This window comes from Geotrypetes seraphini, chromosome 7 (genome assembly GCF_902459505.1).
Source record: "Geotrypetes seraphini chromosome 7, aGeoSer1.1, whole genome shotgun sequence".
Lineage (NCBI taxonomy): Eukaryota > Metazoa > Chordata > Amphibia > Gymnophiona > Dermophiidae > Geotrypetes > Geotrypetes seraphini.
In genome coordinates, this window is record NC_047090.1 from 190,496,627 (window position 1) to 190,523,963 (window position 27,337).

At 43.2% G+C, this 27,337-nt stretch overlaps 1 protein-coding gene across 1 annotated transcript in view; it reads left to right on the plus strand.

Moving 5' to 3' along the window:
• The window catches only part of POMT2 (protein O-mannosyltransferase 2), a 174,102-nt gene extending 151,946 nt beyond the window's left edge, over positions 1-22,156 (plus strand). Inside the window, exons 18-21 of the mRNA XM_033951284.1 lie at positions 11,299-11,404; positions 12,607-12,747; positions 12,823-12,934; positions 21,265-22,156. Coding sequence (XP_033807175.1) covers positions 11,299-11,404; positions 12,607-12,747; positions 12,823-12,934; positions 21,265-21,370 — 465 coding nt within the window. The 3' untranslated portion in view covers positions 21,371-22,156. The remainder of the gene's footprint in view (positions 1-11,298; positions 11,405-12,606; positions 12,748-12,822; positions 12,935-21,264) is intronic.
• The last annotated feature ends 5,181 nt before the right edge of the window (positions 22,157-27,337 follow it).

Genomic DNA, 27,337 nt, shown 5'->3' on the forward strand with positions numbered 1-27,337 from the left:
CTGGCCCTCTTTTCATTGGAGCTGGATACTGACTGCTGCTTAGTTTCAATTGGATCATCTTGGGCAGGGCACCTGCTCTTATTTTTGGTGTGTGAGTGGCTGATTGCTGAATTGGTTATAAGTTTGATGAATCAGTCTGTTTCTCAGTGAGCTGACCCTTTTGGTTCATATTGATTGGTATGTAGATTGCAGGGTGAAACTCGGGAGCATCGAAAGCACAGAACTACGAAAATAGATCATTTTGAGCTGCATTCAAAGTTAGTTAATGCAGTTATTTTGCTAAAACTTAAAACATTAAAATAGTCTTCTTTTTTCTCTACATTTCTCTTACTGGATTCCTAAATTACCCTTTTAACATTTCCCCAAATTTCAACATGCCTACAACTACTAATATCAACTACAAAATTCACTTAATACTAACAGGTTATTATCCCAGGACAAGCAGGCAGCATATTCTTGACTGATGGGTGACGGCACCGACGGAGCCCCGGTACGGACAATTTTAGAGTGATTGCACTCTAAGAACTTTAGAAAGTTCTAGCTAGGCCGCACCGCGCGTGCGCGAGTGCCTTCCCGCCCGACAGAGGCGCGCGGTCCCCAGTTTTCTTAATTCCGCGGAGCTAAGAAGACGCGTGTTTCCAACGGCTGTTGGAAGTTTTTTCTCTTTTCACTTGCCTTCCCGCTCGCGCGTATTTTTTTCTTCATATTTTATTTCTTTCCTTCTTTTTTACCGTTTGTGTAAAAAAAAAAAAAAAAATCTTTTTACTTTTCATTTTTTGTCGATCTGCCCCGGCGGGGCCTGTTGGCACCATCGAAGCCTCTGGCTTCGATTTTGCTACAGCAGTTTTTCCCTTCATGCCCCCGTCACCGGGTTTCAAAAAGTGTCAGCGGTGTGCACGCCCTATCTCCCTCTCTGACCCGCACAAGTGGTGCCTCCAGTGTCTGGGTCCGGACCATAGGGCTGACACCTGCACCCGCTGTAGTTCTTTACAAAAAAGAACTTTAAAAAATCGTCAAATTCAGCAGCGGATCCTTTTCGGTACCGCTATGGAAGTTGCACCGGTATCGACGTCGGCGACTTCCTCCAAATCGACTCCGACTGCCTCGGCACCGCAAGATACATCGTCGGTGTCGACTCCTGTAGGTAAGCCGGCTAAGAAGCCTTCCCCTACTGTTCTAGGCCCGCCAGTCGAGCATGCAGTGAACCAAGTCCTGCAGACTGAGCGCCGGCCCCGTAAACGCTCCGCTCCCATTGAAGTCACTGCCTCGTCATCGGCATCGACTTCACCCGAGCGTCAAGCGGCACCGAAGGTACCGAGCAAGAAAAAACCGGTACCGGTGCCATCGGGACCAACGTTGGATGAGCGTATTGCCTCTATCCTCCAGGCCCAACTTAAGGAGCAACTCCAACACTTGCTCCCGGCTCTACTGACTCCGAACCTTCCAGTGTCGGTACCGACTGAGCCTTCGGTGCCGTCTGTCGATCAGCCTCTTTTATTGTCATCGACTGTTTCGGCACCGCACAAATCTTTGTCCATGCCTGTTCTGTCAGCAGAACCAAAACGGCGTGCTATTCCTACGGTGTCGGAACCGGTACTGTTCTCTGAACCCCGTACCGTACTACATTCCCCGGGTACCGTCTCCACTCGGTCTGGTAAATCGGTACGCAAGACTAAGCATACTGAAACATCGACTCCACTTTCCCAGGGCCATTTCCAATCGGTACGGGACCCTGACTTGTTGGACGACTCAGATGATCCCCTCGGTACCGAGGAGGATTACACATCTGATGAGGATGAACCATCGGTGCAGGATACTACTGCTAAGCCAGAGCACTCCTCCTTCACAAAATTTTTAAAGGAAATGTCAGACACCCTGTCTATTCCTTTGGAGTCTGACTCTAAAAAATCCAAAGCATTTCTGGATGCTTTGGATTTTGACCAACCTCCTAAGGAGTTTTTAAAGTTGCCCCTCCATGACATCTTGAGGGAAACTTTTTATAAGAATCTTGAAACTCCTTTGACAATTCCGGGAGCCCCAAGAAAACTGGAATCTCTGTATAAAGTGATTCCAATCCCAGGGTTTGACAAGCACCAACTTCCCCATGAATCTCTGTTGGTAGAGTCAACCCTAAAGAAATCTACAGGAGCCAGTGTGTATGCCTCTGTCCCTCCTGGCAGAGAAGGAAAGGCTATGGATAAATTTGGAAAGCGCCTTTACCAAAATGCCATGCTGGCCAACCGTTCAGGTAATTACGCATTCCACTTCTCGTTTTACCTGAAGCATCTCATTCAACAGGTGACCTCTTTTCAAAAGTATATTCCGGACCGTAAGCTTCCTGCTTTTCAGCAATGTACCTCTAGTCTTTTGCAACTCAGGAAGTTTATGGTCCGTTCCATTTATGATACTTTTGAACTGACGTCACGAGCTACTGCTATCTCTGTAGCAATGAGAAGATTGGCATGGCTACGGGTCTCAGACCTGGATGTAAACCATCAGGACCGGCTTGCCAATGCGCCTTGCCTAGGGGATGAGCTGTTTGGGGAGTCCATGGATACCACCACACAAAAGCTCTCCGCCCATGAAACTAGGTGGGACACCTTGTTGAAAAACAAGAAGAAACCTCCTCCTCCTCGTCCATTCAGGCAACAATCTTCTTATCAAAGGAGGTTTTCTGCTCGACCGGCTCAGCCTCATCCCCCTCAACCTCGCAGACAGCGTCAACAGCAGCAACAGGCTCGTCAACAACAACAGCCTACTGTAAAACCGGCAACTCAACCTAAGCCGACACAGCCCTTTTGACTCTCTTCTCCAGAACATTGCCAGTCTTCCTCCCTCATGTCCTCTACCTCAGCCCATAGGAGGTCGACTTCAGGTTTTTCTGTCTCGCTGGGAAGCAATCACCTCCGACCAGTGGGTACTTGCTATCATCGCTCACGGCTACTCCCTAAACTTTCAGACTCCTCCACCGTTAAGTCTGCCAAAAGAGTCTGCTTCCAACAAGGCTCAGTCCCTCCTCCTCGCTCAGGAGGTTCAATCCCTCCTTCTTCTCAATGCCATCGAACCAGTTCCTCTAGACCAGCAAGGACTGGGATTTTATTCCCGGTACTTTCTTGTACCCAAAAAGACCAGAGATCTCAGACCAATATTAGATCTCAGGGATCTCAACAAATGTCTGGTCAAGGAGAAGTTCAAGATGTTATCTCTTGCCACCCTATACCCTCTTCTCTCTCAGGAAGACTGGCTGTGTTCCCTCGATCTCAAGGAGGCGTATACTCACATTCCAATTCATCTGATGTCCAGACAATATCTTCGCTTTCTTGTCAACCAACATCATTACCAATACAAGGTGCTACCCTTCGGCCTAGCCTCTTCTCCCAGGGTATTCACCAAATGTCTGATTGTGGTCGCAGCTTATCTCCGCTCCCACAATTTTCAAGTCTTCCCTTATCTGGACGACTGGCTCATCAAGGCTCCTTCTCCTCAGTCCGTTCACATAGCCACCAATCAGACCATTTACTTCCTTCGACTGTTGGGGTTCGAAATCAATCTACCCAAGTCGCACCTCATTCCAACTCAGCGACTTCAATTCATTGGAGCCATTCTGGACACTGTTCGGATGAGGGCTTTTCTTCCTCCAAACCGCCTTCACACCATCCTTCATCTCTGTCAGCAGGTGTTCCAGGAAACTTCCATCTCTGCAAATCACATGATGGTGCTCTTGGGACACATGGCCTCCACAGTACATGTCACTCCCTTCGCACGTCTCCACCTGCGTACCCCTCAATGGACCTTAGCGACCCAGTGGTCCCAAGCGACGGATCCTTGTTCACAACTCATATCTGTGACCTCGTCTCTTCGACAGTCGCTTCTTTGGTGGTTGAAATCCTCAAATCTATCCAGAGGACTACTGTTTCATCTACCTCCTCATCAACTGGTCATCACCACGGATTCCTCCCCCTATGCATGGGGAGCTCACTTGAACGAGTTCCAAACTCAGGGGTTTTGGACAACCCAGGAAAAGAAACACCACATCAATTTCCTGGAACTCAGAGCGATGTTTTACGCCCTCAAAGCTTTTCAACATCTCCTTTTTCCTCAGGTTCTTCTCATTTGCACAGACAACCAAGTTGCAATGTACTACATCAACAAACAAGGAGGGACGGGATCCCGTCCTTTGTGTCAGGAAGCCCAAAGGATTTGGACCTGGGCGACTGCTCGTCACCTATTCCTGAAAGCAGTTTACATCCAAGGGGAACAGAATTGTTTAGCAGACAATCTCAGCAGAATTCTTCAACCTCACGAATGGACTCTCGACCCCTCGACTCTTGCACTGTTCCCTCTAAGCTGAGCAGGAGTCCTCCACCCACAGTCTCACCAATAGAGGGTGCTGTTTTACTGTCACATTTTTCAATTGTGAGGGACAGGCAAGTTCTGCAGGACTCCAGGGAACATACCTGTCCTTAGCGACTGAAAATATTCCACCCCCTAGTGGTAGCAATGCAGCTGGAGGACACCTGCTCAGCTTAGAGGGAACACTGAAAAAATTTCTCCAGTCCATTTTCTCTCAATGGGGCACTCCTCAAGTGGATCTTTTTTCAGCTCCCCACAACCATCAACTGCCCCTGTTTTGCTCCAGACTTTACTCTCCTCACCGTCTGGAACCCGATGCATTTCTCCTGGATTGGACAAATCTCTTCCTTTATGCATTCCCTCCTCTTCCGCTCATGCTGCGCACCTTATTCAAGCTCAAGAGGGAACAAGCCACCATGATTCTCATCGCTCCACGGTGGCCCAGACAGCATTGGTTTTCCCTTCTACTTCAACTCAGTTCCAGGGAACCCATACCTCTTCCTCAGTTTCCTTCACTACTTACACAGCATCAGCAAACGCTTCTTCATCCCAACTTACAGTCTCTGCACCTGACAGCTTGGTATCTCTCGGGCTGACTTCAGCACATGCTCTCCTTTCTCAGCCTGTCCGTTCTATTATTGATGCCTCCAGGAAACCGTCTACTCTTCAATGTTACCAACAAAAGTGGTCTCGGTTTTCTTCCTGGTGCCTGTTACATCACCATAATCCCATATCTACAGCAGTGGGACTGGTGTTGGACTATCTATTGTCCTTATCTGACTCTGGTCTTAAATCCTCTTCGATAAGGGTCCACCTTAGTGCCATTGCAGCTTTTCATGAGTCGATTCATGGAAAACCCCTCTCAGCTCATCCCTTAGTTTCAAAGTTCATGAAGGGCCTTTTCAATGTGAAACCACCTCTTAAGGCCCCTCCTGTTGTATGGGATCTTAATGTGGTTCTTTCTGCGTTAATGAAGCCTCCTTTCGAGCCGTTGGCCTCAACGCATTTTAAATTTCTAACTTGGAAAGTGTTTTTTCTAATAGCTCTCACTTCTGCCAGGAGGGTCAGTGAGCTTCATGCACTGGTGGCGGATCCACCTTTCACTGTTTTTCACCATGATAAGGTCGTCCTCCGCACACATCCAAAGTTCCTTCCTAAGGATGTGTCTGAATTTCATCTTAACCAATCCATCGTTCTACCTGTTTTTTTCCCAAAGCCTCATTCTAATCCAGGTGAACAGGCTTTGCATACCTTGGATTGTAAACGTGCTCTGGCTTACTATCTTGATCGCACCAAACCTCACAGATCATCTCCTCAACTGTTTTTGTCCTTTGATCCTAACAAGTTGGGTCATCCTGTATCTAAACGAACTCTGTCTAATTGGCTTGCTGCTTGCGTTTCTTTTTGTTATGCTCAGTCGGGCCTGACACTGGAAGGTTCTGTCACGGGCCACAAAATTAGAGCTATGGCAGCGTCTGTAGCTTTCCTCCGTTCCACTCCTATTGAGGAAATCTGCAAGGCTGCTACTTGGTCCTCAGTTCATACTTTTACATCTCACTATTGTCTGGATGCATTCTCCAGACGGGATGGACACTTCGGCCAATCTGTTTTACAAAATTTATTCTCCTAATGGCCAACCTTCCCTCCATCCCTCTTTTTGTTAGCTTGGAGGTCACCCATCAGTCAAGAATATGCTGCCTGCTTGTCCTGGGATAAAGCACAGTTACTTACCGTAACAGGTGTTATCCAGGGACAGCAGGCAGATATTCTTGCGTCCCTCCCACCTCCCCGGGTTGGCTTCTTAGCTGGCTTATCCTAACTGGGGACCGCGCGCCTCTGTCGGGCGGGAAGGCACTCGCGCACGCGCGGTGCGGCCTAGCTAGAACTTTCTAAAGTTCTTAGAGTGCAATCACTCTAAAATTGTCCGTACCAGGGCTCCGTCGGTGCCGTCACCCATCAGTCAAGAATATCTGCCTGCTGTCCCTGGATAACACCTGTTACGGTAAGTAACTGTGCTTATCCAGATCACACGTGTTCAGAGTCACAAAATCAAGAGTTAAAGGAAGACCTGTAACGGGTATCAGACCACCCAACAAACACCTTATGTTTGTCGGAAAAATTCCTCATTTACCCAACGGTGCCTCCACCTCCTGTTTTGTTCATTATTAGGCTTTTTATCAAACGATTTTTTTCATTGCTTATTTCACTATTGGAATTCTTTTGTATTCTTTTATATTGTGCATATCTCATATGAAAAACCTTTTACTTAGCTTTTTTGCATTGCAATCCCCAAACGCCAACGCGTTTCGATACTCTTTATCAAGACGAAAATGGGGAAACTGAAATACCAAACACACATAAACACCATGTTAGGGACAGAATTAGAAACAATTCCAATGTCTCTGCAATCTCACTTTACTTACATTTATGCAGAACAAACGTCACATACCAACCATCGGCAAAAAAGGCACGCCGAGGTTCGCCGACTCTGAAAGTTAAATACCCCACCCAAAAGACGTCACTTCCGGGGAAATACTCAGCTGACCCATACAGAATTCTAAAAGGAGCCATACACAGAAAATCAAACATCCCTTATCCATAACCCAAAGCACCTAAAAATCCGCTTGAGCTAGCCAGTCAGAAGTTTGATTTAACCCATTAGGGGCCATAGAGTCTAATCGGAACATCCACCGGAGTTCACATCGGTTAAGCCTCCGGGCAGTATTCCCTCCCTCCCACCCTACAGAAATTTGGTCAAAAACCCGCCATTGCAGATCTTCCAACGTGTGCCCACAATTAATCCAAAAAATCAAAACCATCCGAAGTACATTTCATTCTAACTCAGTTAGTAGTCTTACGAACAATCACCAAACTGAATTTATTCCGACAGCCAAATGCTCTAATTTCAAAATTCCCTCCCTTAAAGACATTGAAGCTCTCTTCCAACAAATCAACTTAAAAAGTTCCCGATCTGAAATTATTCCCCCTTTTTACCTAAAAAAATTATTTTCTTGTTTTGGGCCCTTTAATCACTCACTCATCCTTAAAAGCTTACTCACTGCATCAGTCCCCTCTGGAAAACCGCTATCATCACTCCGATACTCAAAGACCACAAAATTAGTACAAATGATTCTACAAACTATCGTCCAATTGCCAATATTCCCTTTTTGACCAAATTAACAGAAAAACTGATATTTAATCAGGTTTCGGATTTCATCGAAACAACCAATGCTTTGCACCCCAACCAAACAGGTTTTCATAAATTTTACAACACCGAATATTCACTGACAGGCCTAATAACTAATATTCATTATTTTTTAGATCACCACAAATCTGTTGTTCTGTTCTCATTGGACATATCCGCAGTGTTTGACACAATAGACCACGTTTTACTTCTCAATCGGCTAGAATCGATAGGCATTAGTGACCAAGTACTTAACTGGTTCACTTCATATCTCTCCAACCGTACTTCTCTTGTTAAGTTCAATAACGAATACTCTAAAGCCTATTCTTCATCCTTTGGGATTCCCCAAGGCTCTATTCTGTCACCACTTCTGTTCACTATTTTCCTTTCTCCATTACTGAGCATCTGCCAGTCAATTGGTTTTACTTCTTTCTCTTACGCGGACGATATTCAACTTATCCACCCTCTTGACCCAAAAAATAATAATGATATTTTGTCTATAAATAAAAAACTATAAATAATACAAAACTGGCTCAATTCAAACAAATTAGCATTAAACATAAAAAAAACAAAATCCATGATTTTTACCTAGAAAAAGGACATAGGCTTGAAGACCCCATTTGTCCTTAATAACATCCCCCTAGAGTCTGTCTCTACTTTAAAAATTCTTGGGGTCATAATTGATGACAAACTACTGTTTTCATGAACACATCACTTATATAGTCAAAACATGTTTTTATAAATTGCGTTTAATACGATCAATCGCCAAATTTCTTGAGCCCAAATCGATTAATATTCTGGTTCATTCTTTGATTATAGCTAAAATGGACTATTGTAACTCACTATTACTTAACATCTCCCAAAAAGAAAAAAAGAAGACTACAAATTATCCAAAATACAGCTATTAAACTAATCCACAATGCCAAGAAATATGACCATGTTACGCCATTATTGATCGACTCCCACTGGCTCCCTATCAGTCATCGCATTTTCTTTAAGGTCATACTGTTAATATTTAAAACCTTAACCTTTAATGAACCTCAGTTTATAGCTAGAATGTTAATACCCCATAACACTATACGACCACTCAGATCATCCTTCCAAAATCTCCTATCTATACCCTCTCTGAAAATAGTAGGCACGAGAAGATCTGATATGTTCTCCGTAATGGGCCCCCAATGGTGGAACTCATTGTCACAATATATTAAAAATGAAAAAGATCTCATCTCCTTTAAAAAATCCTTAAAATCTCATCTTTTTAAAGATGCTTTTAACATTTAAATTTTAGATTTGTTAAATATTCTCAGCTTTTTAACTTTCCCGTTCCCTATTGTTCTCTTCCTTTTTTTGTCTATTTCTTCTAAAAGAGTTGTAACTTTCCCCTCTTTTCCTCCCAATTCAAGTTTGTCCTGTCTTCAAGAATTTTGTCATTTGGTTTGTCTTTTTTGTAATTTTACCTTTTTTTATAATTTTGTACATCGCTTAGCAAACCGAATAAGCGATTCATCAAATACTTATAAACTTGAACTTACTAAATAAAAGTTTCTTATTGCAATAAAGGGATCCCTTTGAATGTGGGAAAGAGATCAAATTAACATAGTAACATAGTAGATGACAGCAGATAAAGACCCGCATGGTCCATCCAGTCTGCCCAACCTGATTCAGTTTAAATTTTTAAATTTTTTCTTCTTAGCTATTTCTGGGCAAGAATCCAAAGCTTTACCCGGTACTGTGCTTGGGTTCCAATTATATTCTTCACGTGTCAGAATCAGTCAGTTTCTCATCCAAGGCGCTAAAGTTCCCAAGGACCATGGAGAAATATACCACTGACCATAAGAAAATGGGTTTCTACTGCTCTGTATTTTGTTTATATTTATTAAAAACATTTGTTCTTTGATTCTTATGTTGACTTCCTGGTGTGTTCTTAGAGAGAGTAACCACTTGTCCTCATTATTTCTCTGTCTATAAAAAATGCTGGCACTGCTTCTCTTACTGTTTTAAGTGACATCGTTGAGGATACATTGAAACTTCAGCTCGCTGTGGCTAGAAAGCAAATAGCATGTTGGGAATTATAAGGAAAGGAATGGAAAACAAAGATGAAAATGTTATAATGCTCTTGTATTGCTCTATAGAATGGCCATACCTCAAATACTGTGTGCAATTCTTCAAAAAGATATAGCAGAATTAGAAAAGGTGCAGAGAAAGGCGATGAAAATGATAAAAGGAATGGGACATAACTTAAGAATTGCCGCTGCTGGGTCAGACCAGTGGTCCATCGTGCCCAGCAATCCACACATGCGGTGGTCCTCTGATCAAAGATCAGCGCCCTAACAGACTAGCCCTACCTGCATACGTTCTGGTTCAGCAGGAACTTGTCTAACTTTGTCTTGAATCCCTGGAGGGTGTTTTCCCCTATAACAGACTCTGGAAGAGCGTTCCAGTTTTCTACCACTCTCTGGGTGAAGAAGAACTTCCTTACGTTCATACGGAATCTATCCCCTTTCAACTTTAGAGAGTTCCCTCTCGTTTTCCCTACCTTGGAGAGGGTGAACAATCTGTCCTTATCTACTAAGTCTATTCCCCTCAGTACCTTGAATGTTTCGTTCATGTCCCCTTCTCAATCTCCTCTGTTCAAGGGAGAAGAGGTCCAGCTTCTTTAATCTTTCACTGTACGGCAACTCCTCCAGCCCCTTAACCATCTTAGTCGCTCTTCTCTGGACCCTTTCGAGTAGTACCATGTCCTTCTTCATGTATGGCGACCAGTGCTGGACGCAGTACTCCAGGTGAGGGTGCACCATGGCCCGGAACAGCGGCATGATAACCCTCTCCGATCTGTTTGTGATCCCCTTCTTAATCATTCCTAGCATTCTGTTTGCCCTTTTTGCTGCCACCGCACATTGCGTGGACGGCTTCATCGACTTGGCGATCAGAACTCCCAAGTCTCTTTCCTGGGAGGTCTCTCCAAGTACCGCCCCAGACATCCTGTATTTGTGCATGAGATTTTTGTTACCTACATGCATTACTTTACACTTATCCACGTTGAACCTCATCTACCATGTTGATGCCCATTCCTCGAGCCTGATTGTCACATTGCAGATCTTCGCAATCCCCCTGTGTCTTCACTACTCTGAATAACTTCGTATCGTCTGCAAATTTAATCACCTCACTCGTCGTATCAATGTCCAGATCGTATATAAAGATGTTGAACAGCACAGGTCCAAGCACCGAGCCCTGCGGCACCCCACTGATGATGCTCTTCCAGTCCGAGTATTGTCCATTTACCCCCACTCGCTGTTTCCTATGCTCCAGGAGAGTCTAAAGCGGCTAGGGCTCTTCAGCTTGGAGAAGAGATGGCTCAGGGAATGAAGTGATACAGGTCTATAAAATACTGAGTGAAGTGGAAAGGGTAGATATGAAACGCTTGTCTACTGTTTCCAAAAATACTAGGACTAGGGGACATACGATGAAGCTACTAAGTAGTAAATTTAAAACAAACCGGAGAAAATATTTCTTCACACAATGTGTAATTAAACTCTGGAATTTGTTGCCAGAGAATGTGGTGAAATTAGTTAGCCTTGCAGGGTTTTAAAAAGGTTTGGATATTTTTGTGAAAGAGAAGTCCATAGGCCAATTTTAAGATGTCTTGGGCAAATCCACTGCTTATTCCTAGGATAAGCAGCATAAAATCTGCTTTACTACTTGGGACCTGGGTTGACCACTGTTGTCCCAGTATGGCAATTCTTATTGTTCTCCCTTCTTAGGTGATTTGGTGGCTGAATCTGGGCTGCATTGGTGTCTTTCTCCTTATGGTATGTGCTGTAATGGTAGCCAAACAAAGGGGTGTACCAGTGACAGAAGCCACAAGAGGTAAGTATTTGCTGTGCTCTACTTCTTTCAAAGAACATCAGCTGTAGCAGTCTGTTGCTTCATTAGCATAGGCACAGAGGGTTCAGGCTGCCCTGTTGCTATAGCTGGAGGCCAGAAACTTCCCTCTATTTGCAGTTAGTGGCTCTTTCCAAGGGCCCCTGCTGTGCTGCCCCCACCGCTCCTGAGGATGCATTGTTTTTGTGCTTGTGCAAAAAGTGAGCATGCATGAGAGGGCAGACTGCTATGGCGACAACCCATGTGAAACACCACTGATTTAGAGCCTAGTGGATTTAGAGCCATCTGGCAACATGACTTTGGATATCCTCGCCAGCTCAGGTGTTTACAATTTAAGCTGGAGGTTGCTGATGGTGGGGGGCAAACATTTGTGCCCATCTGCTTTGAGGTCAGACCTTTCCAAACAACAGCTCCTCTTCCATATTGTTTCCTGCATTGCCCTGCCATATCCTCATAGCCATACTGTCTTATATTTCTTAAAGAACCTCCTGCTGGGTGATCTGGTTTGTATTTGCTTGAGAAAGAGATTCACATTGTTTAAATAAAGATTCTGTAGCGCCTGGCTGGTATAGTCCTTACGAATGGATATATATCTCATCATGACCAGCAGGTGGAGACTGAAACAAAACTTTGGAATAATAAATAAGAGGTACTTTCCCCTATTCCTACCAGTCTTCTTTCAGTCTCAGCAGGTGTGAGCAGCTGTACCCATTTCCCTTGGTAGGGCTATTGGAATTTGTTTAGGGATTCTAGTCCCCATTTCTGGCCAGATTGAGCTTGGGTGGGCCCTGTTGGGGGGTCAGTCTGACCTCGGGGGTGTCAAACTCAGCGGGTCTCATGCTTGGTCCTCCCCATTTCCTCCACTTCCCCACATTTTTTTTAGAGGAGCTTGCTGTAAGCCTTGCCCCCTAAGTCAAGCAAGGCATACTTCTTTGAGAGCCAATGGAGTCTGTTCTGTTAAAAAAAAAAAAAAATCCTGAGGTAGTGCCGGTCTGAAGGGTTGCTTTCCCTTTAAATTTGCTGTATTTTGTAGTTGGGAGATAGGGTCTTGGGGCAAAAACTGTGTGTGGGGTGGGGGAGCTGTGAAATGTTGAGATTCTTAGAATCTTAGCAACTGGTCCATGCTTCTCTTTGCAGAGGTTTCTTCTGTACATAATAGCCTCAGTCAGCTGCTGTTTGTGTTTCAGAACGCTATTGGGTGCTGTGTCAGGGCGGTGGGCAGCTGATGCTTGGCTGGATGCTCCATTATTTTCCCTTCTACCTGATGGGACGTGTCCTCTACTTTCACCACTACTTTCCAGCCATGTTGTTCTCCTGCATGCTGACAGGTAAAGGCGGGTGGGTATATGTGAAATGCATGGCTCCTGCACAGACACACCATGACTGTTTATTTCTTCCTGTAGGAATCACCTGTGACACCTTCCTGAGGGAATGTGCAAGATGCTTCTCCCCTCCAGTGGCCACTTGGGTCCACACGACTGCAATGTGTGCCCTGATTCTATCCATTGCATACAGGTGAGCCAGAAGCAGCCTGTGACCGCGCAGCTAATTTATGGATGTCATGCTCATGGCTGACATGTGTAGACACATGGTGAAAGAAGCACCTTTCACTCCGATTGCAAAGTGTTTCCGTTATGTGCAATTTGCACATTGTATTTTATTTGGAATTAACTTGTGCCTTTTCTTTCCTTACCACTGGTCACTTGTTCAATGGCCAGATGAACTTCAAAGGTTTAAGCTGGGGGGATGGTAAATGGGCTGACCAGTTATACAATTTGAGCAGGAGTGCCTAAACCTTTGGTATGTTTCAGTGATCCTTAAATGAACAGAAGATGTAAGGTATAGGGTTAAGGTGAAATAAGAAATCTTTTGGCAGATTTTAATGCATAATTGCTATTTCTTCACAGATTCAAAATAAGAAAACTGAATATAGGAGGTGCAAAATTGTGGTTTCCTTTTCCAGTCAAGTACTTTGGAAGTATCACTGATGGCTCTCGCTGTCAAGGCTGTGTTTCTAATGGCAATTGTTTTTGTGAGAAGGGTCTCGGAGTTGCAAGCAGTCTCATGCACTGAGTACTAGATCTTATTTTGGCAGATACTCCATATACTTTATAGTGCCCAAGAAAGGCACAGAAGATTGGAGACCAATCCTAGACCTGAAGTCCATAAATATGGCTGCATGGGTGCCTAGCTTCAAAATGAAGACCGTTCGGTCGTTCAGCGCAGCAGTGGCTCCAGGGGAATTTTTAGCCTTCCTGGACTTGACGGAGGCCTATCTTCACATTCCCATATTCCCGAACCACAGGAAATATTTAAGATTTCATGTCCTAAAGAGACATTTCCAATTTGCTGCACTGGCCTTTGGGCTGGCAACGGAACCACGCACCTTCCGCAAGGTGATGGTAATGGTTGCAAAGCATCTCCGCAAAGCGGGGATCCAGGTGCACCCATACTTGGACGACTGGCTAATAGAGCTCTGCCCAAGCTGGAGGGAGAGCATGCAGTGAAGCAAGTCATAGGACTTCTACAGGACCTAGGTTGGATAGTCAGCTTCAAGAAGAGTCATCTGGAACCAGTTCAATGCCTCTAATACCTGGAAGTCTGTTTTGACATGGCACAAGGATATATCTGTCTTCCTGAGCCATGGAAACAGAAGCTCACGAAGCAGATTACAGACCTCTTAGTGAGACTGAGCCCCACGGCTTGGCATTACCTCCAAGTTCGGGAGTCAGTGGCATCAACCATAGAAGTGGTTCCCTGGGCAAAAGCTTACATACATTCCGCTCCAGGACTTTTGCCTGTCCCGTCATCTCCCCAAAAGGATTCTCTGGATGGTGGAAGCATGCAATAGTCTGCGCTGGTCCAGAGGGACTCGTTGTCCAAGGGCATGCCACTTCGCATCTCTTCAAGGTTGATACTGATAACCGATGCCAGCCTGTACAGCTGGGGAGCCCATTGCAATGGACATTACATTACATTACATTAGGGATTTCTATTCCGCCTGTGCCTTGCGGTTCTAGGCGGATTACAATAAAGATGAATCTGGACATTTCCAGTAGATTTACATTACAGGAGAAGAGTAGATTACAAGTAACTGTGAAGAGTTATAATACATTCAACATCGCAGCAGAGATAACATAGCCTCGGATTACAATAAGGAAGATATCTGGGCATTTCCAGTAGAATTACATTACAGGAGAAGTGTTAATTACAGGTAATAGTGAAGAATTACAGTACATTCAATATCACAGGAGATGTTACATAGCAACTGAGTCAATTTATAACTGGTGGAGAATAAGAATTACAATATATTCTAGATTACAAAAGATGTTACATGAGATGACTCAAGTTTCTTCGGATGGAGAGTAGCATCATATGCCTATAAGTGGAAGTGTATTTATTGTTCTGATGATTGCATGATGTTGGGTAATTAATGTTGATGATATGGACAGTGGGGGTATTTAGTTTGGGTTGGATAAAGAGATTCTATTCCCAAGGAATTGGTTGGGAACTCATTAGATGGCGGTTTATATTGATGGGAGATATTTTTTGAACAGTAGTGTTTTTATTTCTTTTCGGAACTCTTTTATGTCTGTAATTTCGATCAGTAATTTTGTGATATCGGAGTCAATATTAGCTGCCTGTGTCCCTAGTAGGTTGTCATAAAGTTTCTTACGTCGGGTACCATTGAGAGGAGGGTAGGTGAAAATGTTCTGTGTTCTCCTTCTTCTGGATAAGAGATAGTAGTGAAAGCGGTTGTTTAGGTAGCTGGGTGCCGCGCCGTGGGTTACTTTGAATAGGAGACAGTAGAGTTTGAATTGTATTCTTGCTTTTATTGGTAGCCAGTGAGATTCTAAGTATGCATTGGTAATGTGGTCGTATTTGCTGAGTGAGTATATGAGTCTGAGGGCTGTGTTCTGGACGGTCTGTAGTTTTTTTATTGTGTTGATTGGGCAAGGTAGGTAAAGGCTGTTGCAGTAGTCTACCATACTTAGTACGAGGGATTGGACAATGATTCTGAATTGGTCTTTATTAAAGAATTTTCTTATTTTTCTCAGATTTCGCATTGTGAAGAATGCTTTTTGGATGGTTTTATGGATTTGTGTTTGCATAGTGCAGCATCTGTCTAGTTGTATTCCCAGGATTTTGAGGGAACTCTGTATTGGGTACTTGATTGAGTTTACTTCCAGTTCAGTTAGGGATGGTTTTTTGTCCTTCTCTAGTAGTAGGAATTTAGTTTTGTCCGTGTTCAGCTTCAACTTATGATTTGTCATCCATTTTTCTACTGTTTCCATTGTAGTTTTCAGGCGTCCTGTGGAGATGGGGTCGTGGATGTCGAATGGAAGGAGGATGGTTATGTCGTCCGCATAGCTGAATGATGTTATGTTTAGGGCATCTAGGGTGCTGCCTAGGGAAGCAATGAATAGGTTGAAAAGTGTGGGAGAGAGGGGAGAGCCTTGTGGCACTCCACAGGGGTTAGACCATGGTTCTGATAGTATTTCTTTTGACTTGACTCTATATGTTCTTGTTTTAAGGAAGCCTTGGAACCAGTTGTGCACTTTACCTGAGATTCCTATTGCGTCTAGAATCTGGAGAAGTATGGAGTGGTCCACTAGATCGAAAGCCGCTGAGAGATCAAGTTGGATGATTAGCAATCTGTTTCCTTGGCTGAGGTGTCTTCGGGCTATATCTAGTAAAGATACCAGGAGAGTTTCTGTACTGTGGTTAGTTCTGAATCCAGATTGGGATGGATGTAGGATGTTGTGGGCTTCTAGGTACATGGATAGCTGTTGTGCCACTAGACCTTCAATTATTTTGACGTATGTAGGGATAGAAGCGATTGGCCTGTAATTTGACGGGTTATTTATTAGACCTTTGGGGTCTTTCAGTATAGGGGTTATTATGATTTCTCCAAGGTCTGGTGGGAACTGGCCTTCCCTGAGTGTGGTTTGCAACCACAACGTGTAGCTAGCTTTGAAGTTGGTGGAAGCTGTTGCTAGTAGGTATGATGGGCAGTTGTTCAGGTCGCATGAGGACTTGCAGTATTTTTTATATAGCCTGTTTAGTTCTGACCACTGGGTTGTAGGGAAGTTGGTCCAGTACCTGTCTGCTGAGATGGCTTCATCTGTTGTGGGTTTTATTAGGATATCTTCTATGTTGTTTTGTGAGTTATTGAATGTTGTTCTGATTGTGGACATCTGGTGCAGGTCACTGGACCCTCCCCCAGAAGAAGTGGTCCATAAATCAATTGACGCTACGAGCCATTTGGCTAGCATTACAGATGATGGAGAAATCCCTGGAAGGCGTCATGGTTTTCTCAGACAATGCCACTGCAGTGGCTTATGTCAGTCAACAAGAGGGCATCAGAAGTGCTTAACTATGACAGGAGGCTCAGTTGTTCTGGTGGGCAGCCTGTGTAGCAGGAGTATTGAATGGACCCAGAAAGACACTAGACTCGAGGGTAATGGTCATTATCCGGAAGGGTGTTCGACCTCATTGTTCAACATTGGGGTCAATTGATGATGGACTTGATAGCATCTGCCCAGAACAAGAATATATATCGCTTCTATAGCTGAAGATTTGGACCTGGAAATGCTGGATTGGATATGTTAGTACAACCGTGGCCAGAGAAAGTTAGTACAATCATGGCCAGAGAAAGAACTGCGTTATACCATACCATACCATGGCCCATAGTAGGCTGAGTCATTTGCAGAGTGGCGAACCATCAGGGGTTGGTGGTACTGGTAGCTCTGGATTGACCACACAGACCATGGTATGTGGATCTAGTTTGTCTCCAAAGAGACAGAAGTATCAAGCTACTAGTTGATATGGATCTTCTCAATCAGTGAGCAGTTCCCATGGAGAATTCAGAATACTTTGGGCTTACGGCTTGGATCTTGAGCGCGCAGCCTTAGCATATAAGGGATTCTCAGAGCTAAGCTATACTCAGAACTAGGCTATACTCAGAACTAAGAAGCCTTCAGCAGTTGTGGCCTATGTGAAGGCCTGGAAGACTTCTCAGCGCTGGTGTGCCAAGGATAATGTGGAGCCTTTTAAAGCTCCAATTTCGGTAGTCCTGTCATTTCTACAGGCTTAGTTAGAAAAGGGTCTGGCAGTGGAATCACTTAAAATACAAGTGGCAGGTCTCTTGTACTTTTGAAACCAAATAGAAAATAATTATTTGACTTTGCATTCAGATGTGTCCAGATTTTTAAATGAAGCGCTAAGATTGCACCTGCCTGTACGACATCCTTTCCCTTCGTGGAACCTCAACACTGTCCTGAAGGGACATAGTAAGGCTCTGTATGAGCCTTTTCAACAGGCATTGTTGATGGATCTCACAGTCAAGACTGTGTTTCTAGTGGCACTTGTGAGAAGGGTCTCATGTAGAAAACCGTTCCTCAGGATCACAGAAGCAGGGATTTTCCTGCGCACAGTTCTTTCCTAACAAAGTTTCTTTCAGTCTTCCATGTCAGCCAGGAGGTTCATTTGCCAGCTTTTCAGTCTATGGGTTCGATGAAGCAGGAACAGCTATTGCAGAGGTTAGAAGTTGGAAGAGCTTTCCTCTGTTTGGAGAAGACCCCAGTGACTTTTGTCTTTCAGACCATCTTTTTGTTCTTATTAGTCAAGTTAGACAAGGCAGTCCATCTTCCAAGGTATCTATTTATAGATGGATCCGTAAGGCAATTTTGTTTGCGTACATTGGCTATGGCGAATGGCAGCTGGTCTCGCTGAGAGCACACTATCATAAATATGGCCTCTTCATGGGCAGAGTCTTGGATGGTTCTGCCCAAGGAGATATGTAGGGCAGCTATATGGTCTACTCTCCATACTTTTATGAAGTTCTACAGAGTGGACGTAGTGGCTTGTGAGGGGGGCATTGTGTTTGGGTCCTCAATTTTACAGGCAGGCTCATATGTCCTATCCTAGACATAAGATACTGCTTTGGTACATCATCTATTGTCCGGAATCCTTTGCAGTACAAAGGAAAATTAGGTAATTTTCTTTGTAGTAAGAGAGCAAAGGATTCTGGACATCCTGCCCTGTCATTTACTTCACCTGCTTTCTGTCTCAGACAAATTTTGTGAGTCTGGAAATGGAGATCTTTTCCAGCCAATTAGTTAAGAATGTACTGGATTAAAAAAGAAAAAAAGGAAAGAATGGAAGTGATGAAATTGATAAGTATTGAAGGCTCCAGAGCTGTTAGTGCAGGTTGCACACTAAGAGGTAGATAGAGTTTGGGTTAACATTGTTCTGCTCTGTAACAAATAAAGTAAACAGAAATGTATTGTCAGGGAGGTTTCCCTGTTCCTCTCTTTCTCTGATTTCTTATATTATAGGGCTGTTCGAATGCTTTGGTACAAACTGAAGGTGGCAGTACAGCCCTCTGGGGAAGGAGTTGGAGTTGAAAGATGTAGATATCCTTCTGCAATCAATATGCAGCCAGGGATATAAAAGCTATTGTCCAGAATCCTTTGCCCTTCTACCACAAGAAAATTATTGAGGTAAGAACCTAATTTTCATTTCATTCAGTCCAATTTTCTTGAATCAAGGTTTTTGTCATGTGGAATTGAAATATCCCAGATAATCATTACCCCTTCATGCTCCACTATTTTTCTAAGGTTGTACATGCACAGTACTAGATAAGCCATGCTGCGTAACTATGAGCTATCTTATTTGTATTTATCTATCTTGTGCTGCAACGATCAGTCTCTGATCCTTAGGTTTTTATTAACTGTTCATGTGTCTGATTTAGAGGGACACACGTTCCTGGAGTAACATGTATTTCTGTTTGTGCTTCTACCACTTCCTTGTTTGCTTTTCTAATTGCTGAGGGGTTTTTTCTCTTGTTTTGCAAATTAGGATGGTGTACCAAGACTAATAAAAAACGTGAAATTATTGGTGGATTCTCAGCCATTCCTTGTATTTGTTGAAATGCTTGTCCAAGTGCGAATGTTTCACTTCATTAGTTTTTATGGGTCTATTGATGTTGTCTGGATGCCTATGATAGTAGTTCTGTCTAATTTATCAGAAAATAATTCTCAGAACTATCTAAGATGGTTATTGGTTTACCCTGCTAAAGAAGAATCTGCAAAAGGCAGTCCAGATGACTCTTTATCCAATATTCTTCCAAAAGTGATGGACAAGGAACTCAATTATACAAATATAAAATTAAAATATCTGAGTCCACAATAAGACATTCACAAGCAGTAAAATATGACATCTAACTATAGGGAAAAGGAAAAAGAGAGGAAAAGACTTCAGACAATTTGTTCCTTTGATGTCTTTATCTCTACATACTTTGGCCTAGATTCACTAAACTCACCGATCCATGGCTAAGTCTTGCCGGGCAACCGATTCGCTAAAGAGTCCCTATGCAAATTAATTGATCGGAAGCACGCCCCACGGATCTCTGCAGAGCGATTGCCGCGCAGGCGCAGACCATCCTGGTTGGCTCTAGATACTATCTGTGCATGCGTTTGGTCTTCGAGGTCAAAGCAAAGGGGGGAGGGGTGGCTGCAGTTCTACGGAGCACCAATACTGAAAGCATAATCAAGCACTGAGCAGGGAAAGCGGCCAGAATGGAACAGAACACGCCGTACTGCAGCCTCGCTTTGAACCTGTGGGGCACTTTTTGCGCAAGGAAGATGTTTTATTTCAGAGCGGCAGAGAGCAGGACAGTCGGAAAGGACGTGAGCGACTGGTCCTCAGCAGTCGCTTCATTTGGATTGGCCAGTCCAATCGGTGTTCCTTCTGTTTAGTGAATTGCTGCCTTCCTACTTAAGCAGGCAATTTCCCCTCATTTGCATGTGCAGATCGGATTGGATCGGAGATTGGTCGCACAGCTGTTTAGTGAATCAGGTCGGGAAACACTCACAAAACCATCGATACACGAATGGTACATTTTGTGAATCTAGCCCAATGAGATCTTCGAGCATGAGAACAACTCGTATGTATAAGCTCTCTTTTTCCATCATTAAGAGGAATCAAGTCCATTAGTAAAATTTCACACTCCTTTCCATACTTACTAACTGCGGTATGGAATGGTCTACTTCCTCAAATTAGATTGTGTTTCTCTCCAGATCTTTTGCAAAACCTTAAAAACCACTGTTTCATCGCTTTTTAGGCTAAAGCTCTAATGGATTTAGTGTTCAGTTAGCAAAAATATTTAAACATTGAAACATTACATTTTGAATTATTTGGTTGCAATAGCTCAGTGGGGCTCTCTGTTTCACAAGCCATTTCCTCAGGAGCAGCTTCTCAGGTTTTTTGTGTAGGTTCCCTAGTGTGTTGCCGAGTCACTGACCGTGGTCATGTTTGGATAAGTGGTGGGGATTGGGAAGAGGTCTGCAATTGCCTTTATAACCACATTGTCAAATCTTTATGCATGTTTTTTACGTGAACCGCTTAGACTATATGTGCTATAGAAACTTTTTAAATAAATAAATCTTGGGTCATGTGAATTTTTAAGTATTAAAATAGGATGATATTGTCTAACAGTTTGGAAGCACTGATAGGCTGATGTCCCTAATGTATTGTATATAGTTAAGGACTACCTGTATCTGGTAGGAGTACTGCCATCAGGAATGGGCTGTTCCGATAACAGTCTACAAACTCAGTAACGGAGAAAAAAATCACCTTAATAAATAAAAATGTATAAATTGCCTCCGTAGCTATTAAAAAAAAATATAACCACCGTACAAAGCACCAAAATAAGGAAAAACCGAATTTGTGGTCTGAGAGGTCACATAGAAAGCCAGTGATGGAGTAGGGATTAGAGCTTGTCTAATACTGCTTGCAATCCTTGTGCTGTAATAACTGCTCTTCTTTGTCCTGGTATACAGCTTCTATCTCTTCCACCCTCTGGCCTATGGAATGGTGGGGCCTCTGGCTCTTGACCCACGCAGCCCTATGTCCGGCCTTCGATGGATGCAGTCCTGGGATTTCTGAAGGGTTTAGAACTGCCAGCCTGGCTGTAATCTGGGAGAAACACACTGCTATAAGATCCTAAAATCTTCCGTTACCTCTTCCCCATGGGAAAAAGTTAAGGAGAGAGTGATGGTCATTCCACGATCAAAGCCCGACAGGACATGGTCTCGGTTCCTGGCAATATGAGACCGTTAGAGATCTTGTGCCTTGGAGCCATCACAGTTGAACCTCTGTGCCTTCATACCTCACTGACAGCTGTTGCAGCCTAGGGGTACAATGCCATCTCAACACAGCAGCCTTCAAGTGTGAATGTATTAATATGGGGGCACAGGAATGTCCTCTTGAAAATGAACAAGCTGCTCTTTTTTTCTAACCACTAATATTAGCTTCTGGTAGGTATTTATTTAGAATGGTTAATTGCAAATCATGCTTCTTGGTTGAGAAAATGGCCTTCTCTTCAGAGGATACATGCAAAGATGTCAAGCGCTTAGTGTGAGCTTTTTCGTTGTTGGAGAAGCTGAGGGGAGGACATTTTGTCTTCCTCTGGCTGACTATCCCAGTGACATGGATGCTGTGACACAGCAGAAACACAAAAGGATCTTATGTAGAGGAAAATACACTATCCCAAGACTATACTGTGTCTGAATAAAAGGGCTCATCACTTAATATCTCTTGAGAGTTTATTTTCTTTCCCTTTTGGGTATGTGAACAGCTTTTTCTAGCAAGCAGCTCGTGTAGAGCTATTCCCTGCTTAGATGTAGGTTAAATTAAATTAGCCAAGTGTTTTGAAACCGTATTTGACTTGATTTATTCTTCAGGGGCTATTTTGACTCCCCCCAGTCTTCTGGAGCCCAAATCCCATGAAAGAGAGTAAACTTTTTTACTATAGTCCAGCAATGACACTAACCAGAGCTTTAATTATCTGCAGTACCAGAGATGTTCATAGAAGCATGAATATTTTGGTTCATGTTGTGGAGTCGTAAATTAGTGCTGAAAAGTTTCCAGACAGGAAAGATTTATATCAGCAGCAACACAATCCACTCTCAGAGAACAAAACATACTATCCTGATCCCATGTCAGGTACTGGGATTCAGTTGTAGCCAAGGCACTATTAACCTTTTGTTAGAAACTGGGCAAGTGTGTTAGCCCCCTACCCAGCCCCATAATAATTATTCGGTTCAGTTTGTATAGTTAAAATCTAACGGGCGAGGGGAGGTGGATAATCAATTCCCACTTAACAACATGGGAATGAAAAAACACAGATACGAAAGGAAGCAAGGGCTAGTTGTGGATACAAACACGGGTGTAGATTTGGAGAGGGGAATTTCGGTACTCCCCCCTCCCCCCACACACACTTTTGGCTGATGCTCCATCAAAATTACAGCATTCTCTGTTGCTTTGGCTAGCAGGGATCCCCAAGCCCTCCTAGCAGAAAAGGTGGCCCTCCAGTGGCCAGAAACACCCAAGGCTCATGGTCTGTGGCACTCTCCATGAGCTGTGGTACTTCCCACCTCTGCACCATGCATGACAGGGGAAGTACAGCAGCAGCTAACTGACCCGATTCACAAAACGGCCCACCGCATTTTTCCCCTCAATCGCCCATTTTCCGATCCGGCCATGCAAATTTGTAAAACCCCATGCAAAATAGCCAAGTGGTTGATTCACTAACATTTGCTTGGCTATTTTGCATCGGGTTTTACAATCCTAAAACCTGAATACTGTAGACCTATCAGTAACTGTATTAGCGAGACAGGTCTCGGGGTTTTTTTCCATTTATTTTAGATATTTTGCATGTAGTACACATGCAAAATTTGTCCCCTTCCCCCAAAAAGAAAAAAAAATCCCCTACTACCATCGACAATCACATGACCCCTCCATCAATCACGGCGACCCACCCGAACTCCAAAAAGATGGCAGGAGTCCATCCTGCCATGAAGGCTTTCCACCCTGAGGAAAAAGGCAGGAGGGTTGCCCACTCCCTCTTGCTGTCGCCCCCCTCCTCCATCTCCCTCCCCCCCCCCCCCGGTATCTTTAAGTTGGGAGCAGGTTTAATCAGTCCTTCCTGCATCTCTGCTGGTTGCTCTCCACGCATTGTGGGCTTTGGGTCCCTCCCCAGTGCATCATGTGATGCATAGGGAGGAACATGAGGCGTCTGAGCCAATCAGGGCCTTCGGCCCCTCCCTGTGCATCACATGATGCACTGGGGAGGGGTCTAAGACCTAGTGGCGTAGCAGGCTGGGTGCAGGAGCAGGAGGTGTTTGCAGTTCCTCCTACTCCCAACTGAAGAAGGTATGGAGTGAATGGGCATCCCTCTTGCCAGTTTTTTCGGAGAATCGGGTGGGCCGGAAGGAGTGGGCATCCCTTCTGCCAGGTTTTTGGGGAAGTGGGTGGGCTGATGGGACCTCCATGCAAATCATTTGCATGCAAACTTGATAGTGAATCAATTGCTGTATGACAGTCAGCCAGAGAATTGGCCAAAAGCAATTGAGTCGCTGTCTTTAGTGAATCTCTGGGCCTTTATCATCATCATTATCATCATTTGCATTAGAAGTACAGTAGTACTGTCTAATTCTTCATTTGAATTTTCATCTTCATGGTTATTGTCATGCTGTCCAATTACAGAGGTTTTCTCAAAGTTGTAAAGAACTTTTCGTCTGATGGCAAACTGTTGGAATAACTTTGAGAAGTGTAATACAAGAATGTCATGTGTGAGAACCCTTCAATCTTATGGCCAAACAAGAGGATTTCCTCTCTAAAGACTATATAAATCTAGTGGACAGTCGTTCCAATGTAAAGACATAACATAACATAAAAGCTTCGTCTATACCGCAGTACTGTTAAGTTCAATGCGGTTTACAAAAGTGAAATGAATTACAAGTAGATTAAATACTTTAGTTGCCTAAAAATCTAGTAAACGTGTTTTTAAATGTTGCCTAATTTGTTTATAAGGACTGGAAGTCGCAACTGAACAATTCAAAGCTTTATCCCAAGTTGCTGCTTGATAAGACAAGAGACACTGATGACATCCTTTAACTGATGGAAAAGCAAATAGAGCATATGAATGTCTAGAGCGTTTTGAATTAACAAATATAAACGAATCCACAAGATAATTGGATATAAGGCCAGATGATACTTTGAAGCAAAAACCACCAAACTTAAACTTCATACAGGCCTTGACTGGCAGCCAGTGCAGTTCGTGGAGAAAAGGCGTAATATGATCAAACTTTTTCAAATTAAAAATCAAATAGCTGAATTCTGAATAATGCGCAATCTGTAAAGATATTTTTGAGCACCAGCAAAGTAAACAATGTTACAGTAATGAAGCTGGCTCAAAACCAAAGATTGTAGCAGCAATCTGAAGGATGAAACTTCAAAATATGCTCTAATTGTGCACAATTTCCATAACGTGTGAAACCCTTTTCGTACCAATGCATCAACCTGATTCTTCATGGTCAAATTCTGGTCCAAAATCACTCCTAGAATCTTAATAGTGGATTGAACGGGATAAATTTTAGCATTTAAAGTCAGAAATGTCTCTGTACAATTTTGGCATGGGGATGCATAAAAAAATGGCTTTTTTGGATCAAGTTTTAATTTAAATTCAGCCATCCACTGTTCAGTTGTCAGAAAGACCTCAGTGATTATATGACTGATATGAGAAATTGAACTAGGAATCAAGATGGTTGTATCATTGATGTAACTAAACAGCTTAATCCTTAAATGAGATCATCTGTTACCCAGTGAAGATAAAGGGGATATCGGTGAACCCTGAGGGACACCACACAGATTGCTCCAACTGTTGGAACAGTCATTATTAAATCGGACCTGGTAGGTAAAAGACACATTTCGGTTCACCAAGAATTGCTTCAGAGTGAGCCAAGCAATCACGGTTTGGCTGGAGACGACTCCAATTCATTGGCAACTACATTGTTCTCATAGGTTATAGTTATTGAACAGCAAAACTTCAGGGAAGATGATCTACTGTTTGTGTGGCAAGGTTTGCAATAGCAAAATCCTGTTTAATTTAGTTTACTTAGAAATCCTCATTTACATCTTGCTTCCATTTTTACTTTTAACTGCAAACATCAGAGGTAACTTGGTAAGAGTGGTAAAAATTGGTGAAATTATTACTTATGTAAAAGTAAAGGTAATAAATGTTTCCTGTCCTTCTTTCTAAGTAAAAGTGACTAGTTAAATTTGATTAGCTACTAAACACCCTAGAAATGGAGCTCATATGACAGATGCTGCTTGCCAGTTCCAACGTTGTGGAATGCACTGCCACTTGCTCTTGGGCGTGAATCCAACCTTTCAAAATTCAAATCAAAGCTCAAAGCATACGAGACCTAGACCTCGAACTTAACATTTACATCGCAGTTTGCCTTTTTGTCTTTTCCTTCCCCACCACCTTTTTATTTTAGCAATGTAACCCTACCCTTTTCCTTTTGGGTGTGTAGTAGTTCTTGAGATTCGTCCTCCTATGTATTTGCGTTTGTAATTCCTACAATTCTATATTGTTTTTAATTTTTAAAGATATGTAATGTAAACTGCTTTGGAAATGAACAGCAGTATATCAAGCCATAATAAACTTGAAACTGGAGGACAACGCATTGGAAGAAATCGGCATGCAGCAATTGCTCTTATCCTCACTTCCAACCAACTTTCCACAGTAAAAATCTGTCTTAAAGCCATTGAATTACACATAAATATTTGGACTCAAGAAAAGAATGCTAAGTAACTCGATTGTTCACTTGAAATATTCATAATATGCTCTGAAAAACTATCACCTAATTATATTGGACATGTGATATACACTTACATCAGAGCACAATAGTTCTGCGAACATCTGTATTCAAAATATGTAATTGAAACAAAATAAGTAGAATGGTTGTATCTTCTGATATCTCATATTTTGTCTGCTGGATCAATGTCATTAACCCACTCAAAAATCAAATCTATAAGAACATGAGTCATCATACTGGGACAGACCAAGGGGCATCAAGCCCAACAGTGGCCAAACCAGGTCATAAGTACTTGGCAAGAACCCAAGGGGCAAAACAGATTCTATGCTGTTTATCCTAGGCGTAAGCAGTGGATCTGTACTGGGACCAGTGCTATTTAACTGATTTATAAATGATCTGGAAATTGGAATGACGAGTGAGGTGATTAAATTTGTAGGTGACAGACACTAAACTGTTCAAAGTTGTTAAAACGCATGCGGATTGTGAAAAATTGCAGGCGGACCTTAGGAAATTGGAAGACTGGACGTCCAAATGGCAGATGAAATTTAATGTGGACAAATGCAAAGTGATGCACTTTGGGAAGAATAACCCAAATCACAGTTACCGGATGCTAGGGTCCACCTTGAGGATTAGCACCCAAGAAAAGGATCTGGGTGTCATTGCAATTCGATGAAACCTGCTCAATGTGTGGTGGCAACCAAAAAAGCAAACGATGCTAGGAATTATTTAAAAAAGGTATGGTTAACAAGACTAATCCCCTCTTCTACAAAGCCGTGCTAGTCGCTGCCGCACGGCAACAGGCCCGAAGCCCTTTAAATCTCTATGGGCTTCGGGGCTGGTAACATGGCTTTGTAGAAGAGTGTGTGTGTGTGTGGGGGGGGGGGGGGGTAAGAATGTTATAATGCTTTGGTTTTGCTCCATGGTGTGACCTCACCTGGAATATTGTGTTCAATTCTGATCTTATCTTAAGAAAGATATAGCGGCACTAGAAAAGGTTCAAAGAGCAACCAATATAAAGGGGCTGGATTACCTCTCGTGTGAGGAAAGACAAAGTTTAGGGCTCTTCAGCTGAAGTCTACAAAATCCTGAGTAGAACAAGTGGATCAATTTTTCACTGTCAAAAATTACAAAGACTAGGGGACACTCGACATTACAGGGAAATACTTTTAAAACCAATAGGAGGAAATATTTTTTCACTCGGAGAATAAGCTGTGGAACACGTTACCAGAGGATGTGATAAGAGCGGCTA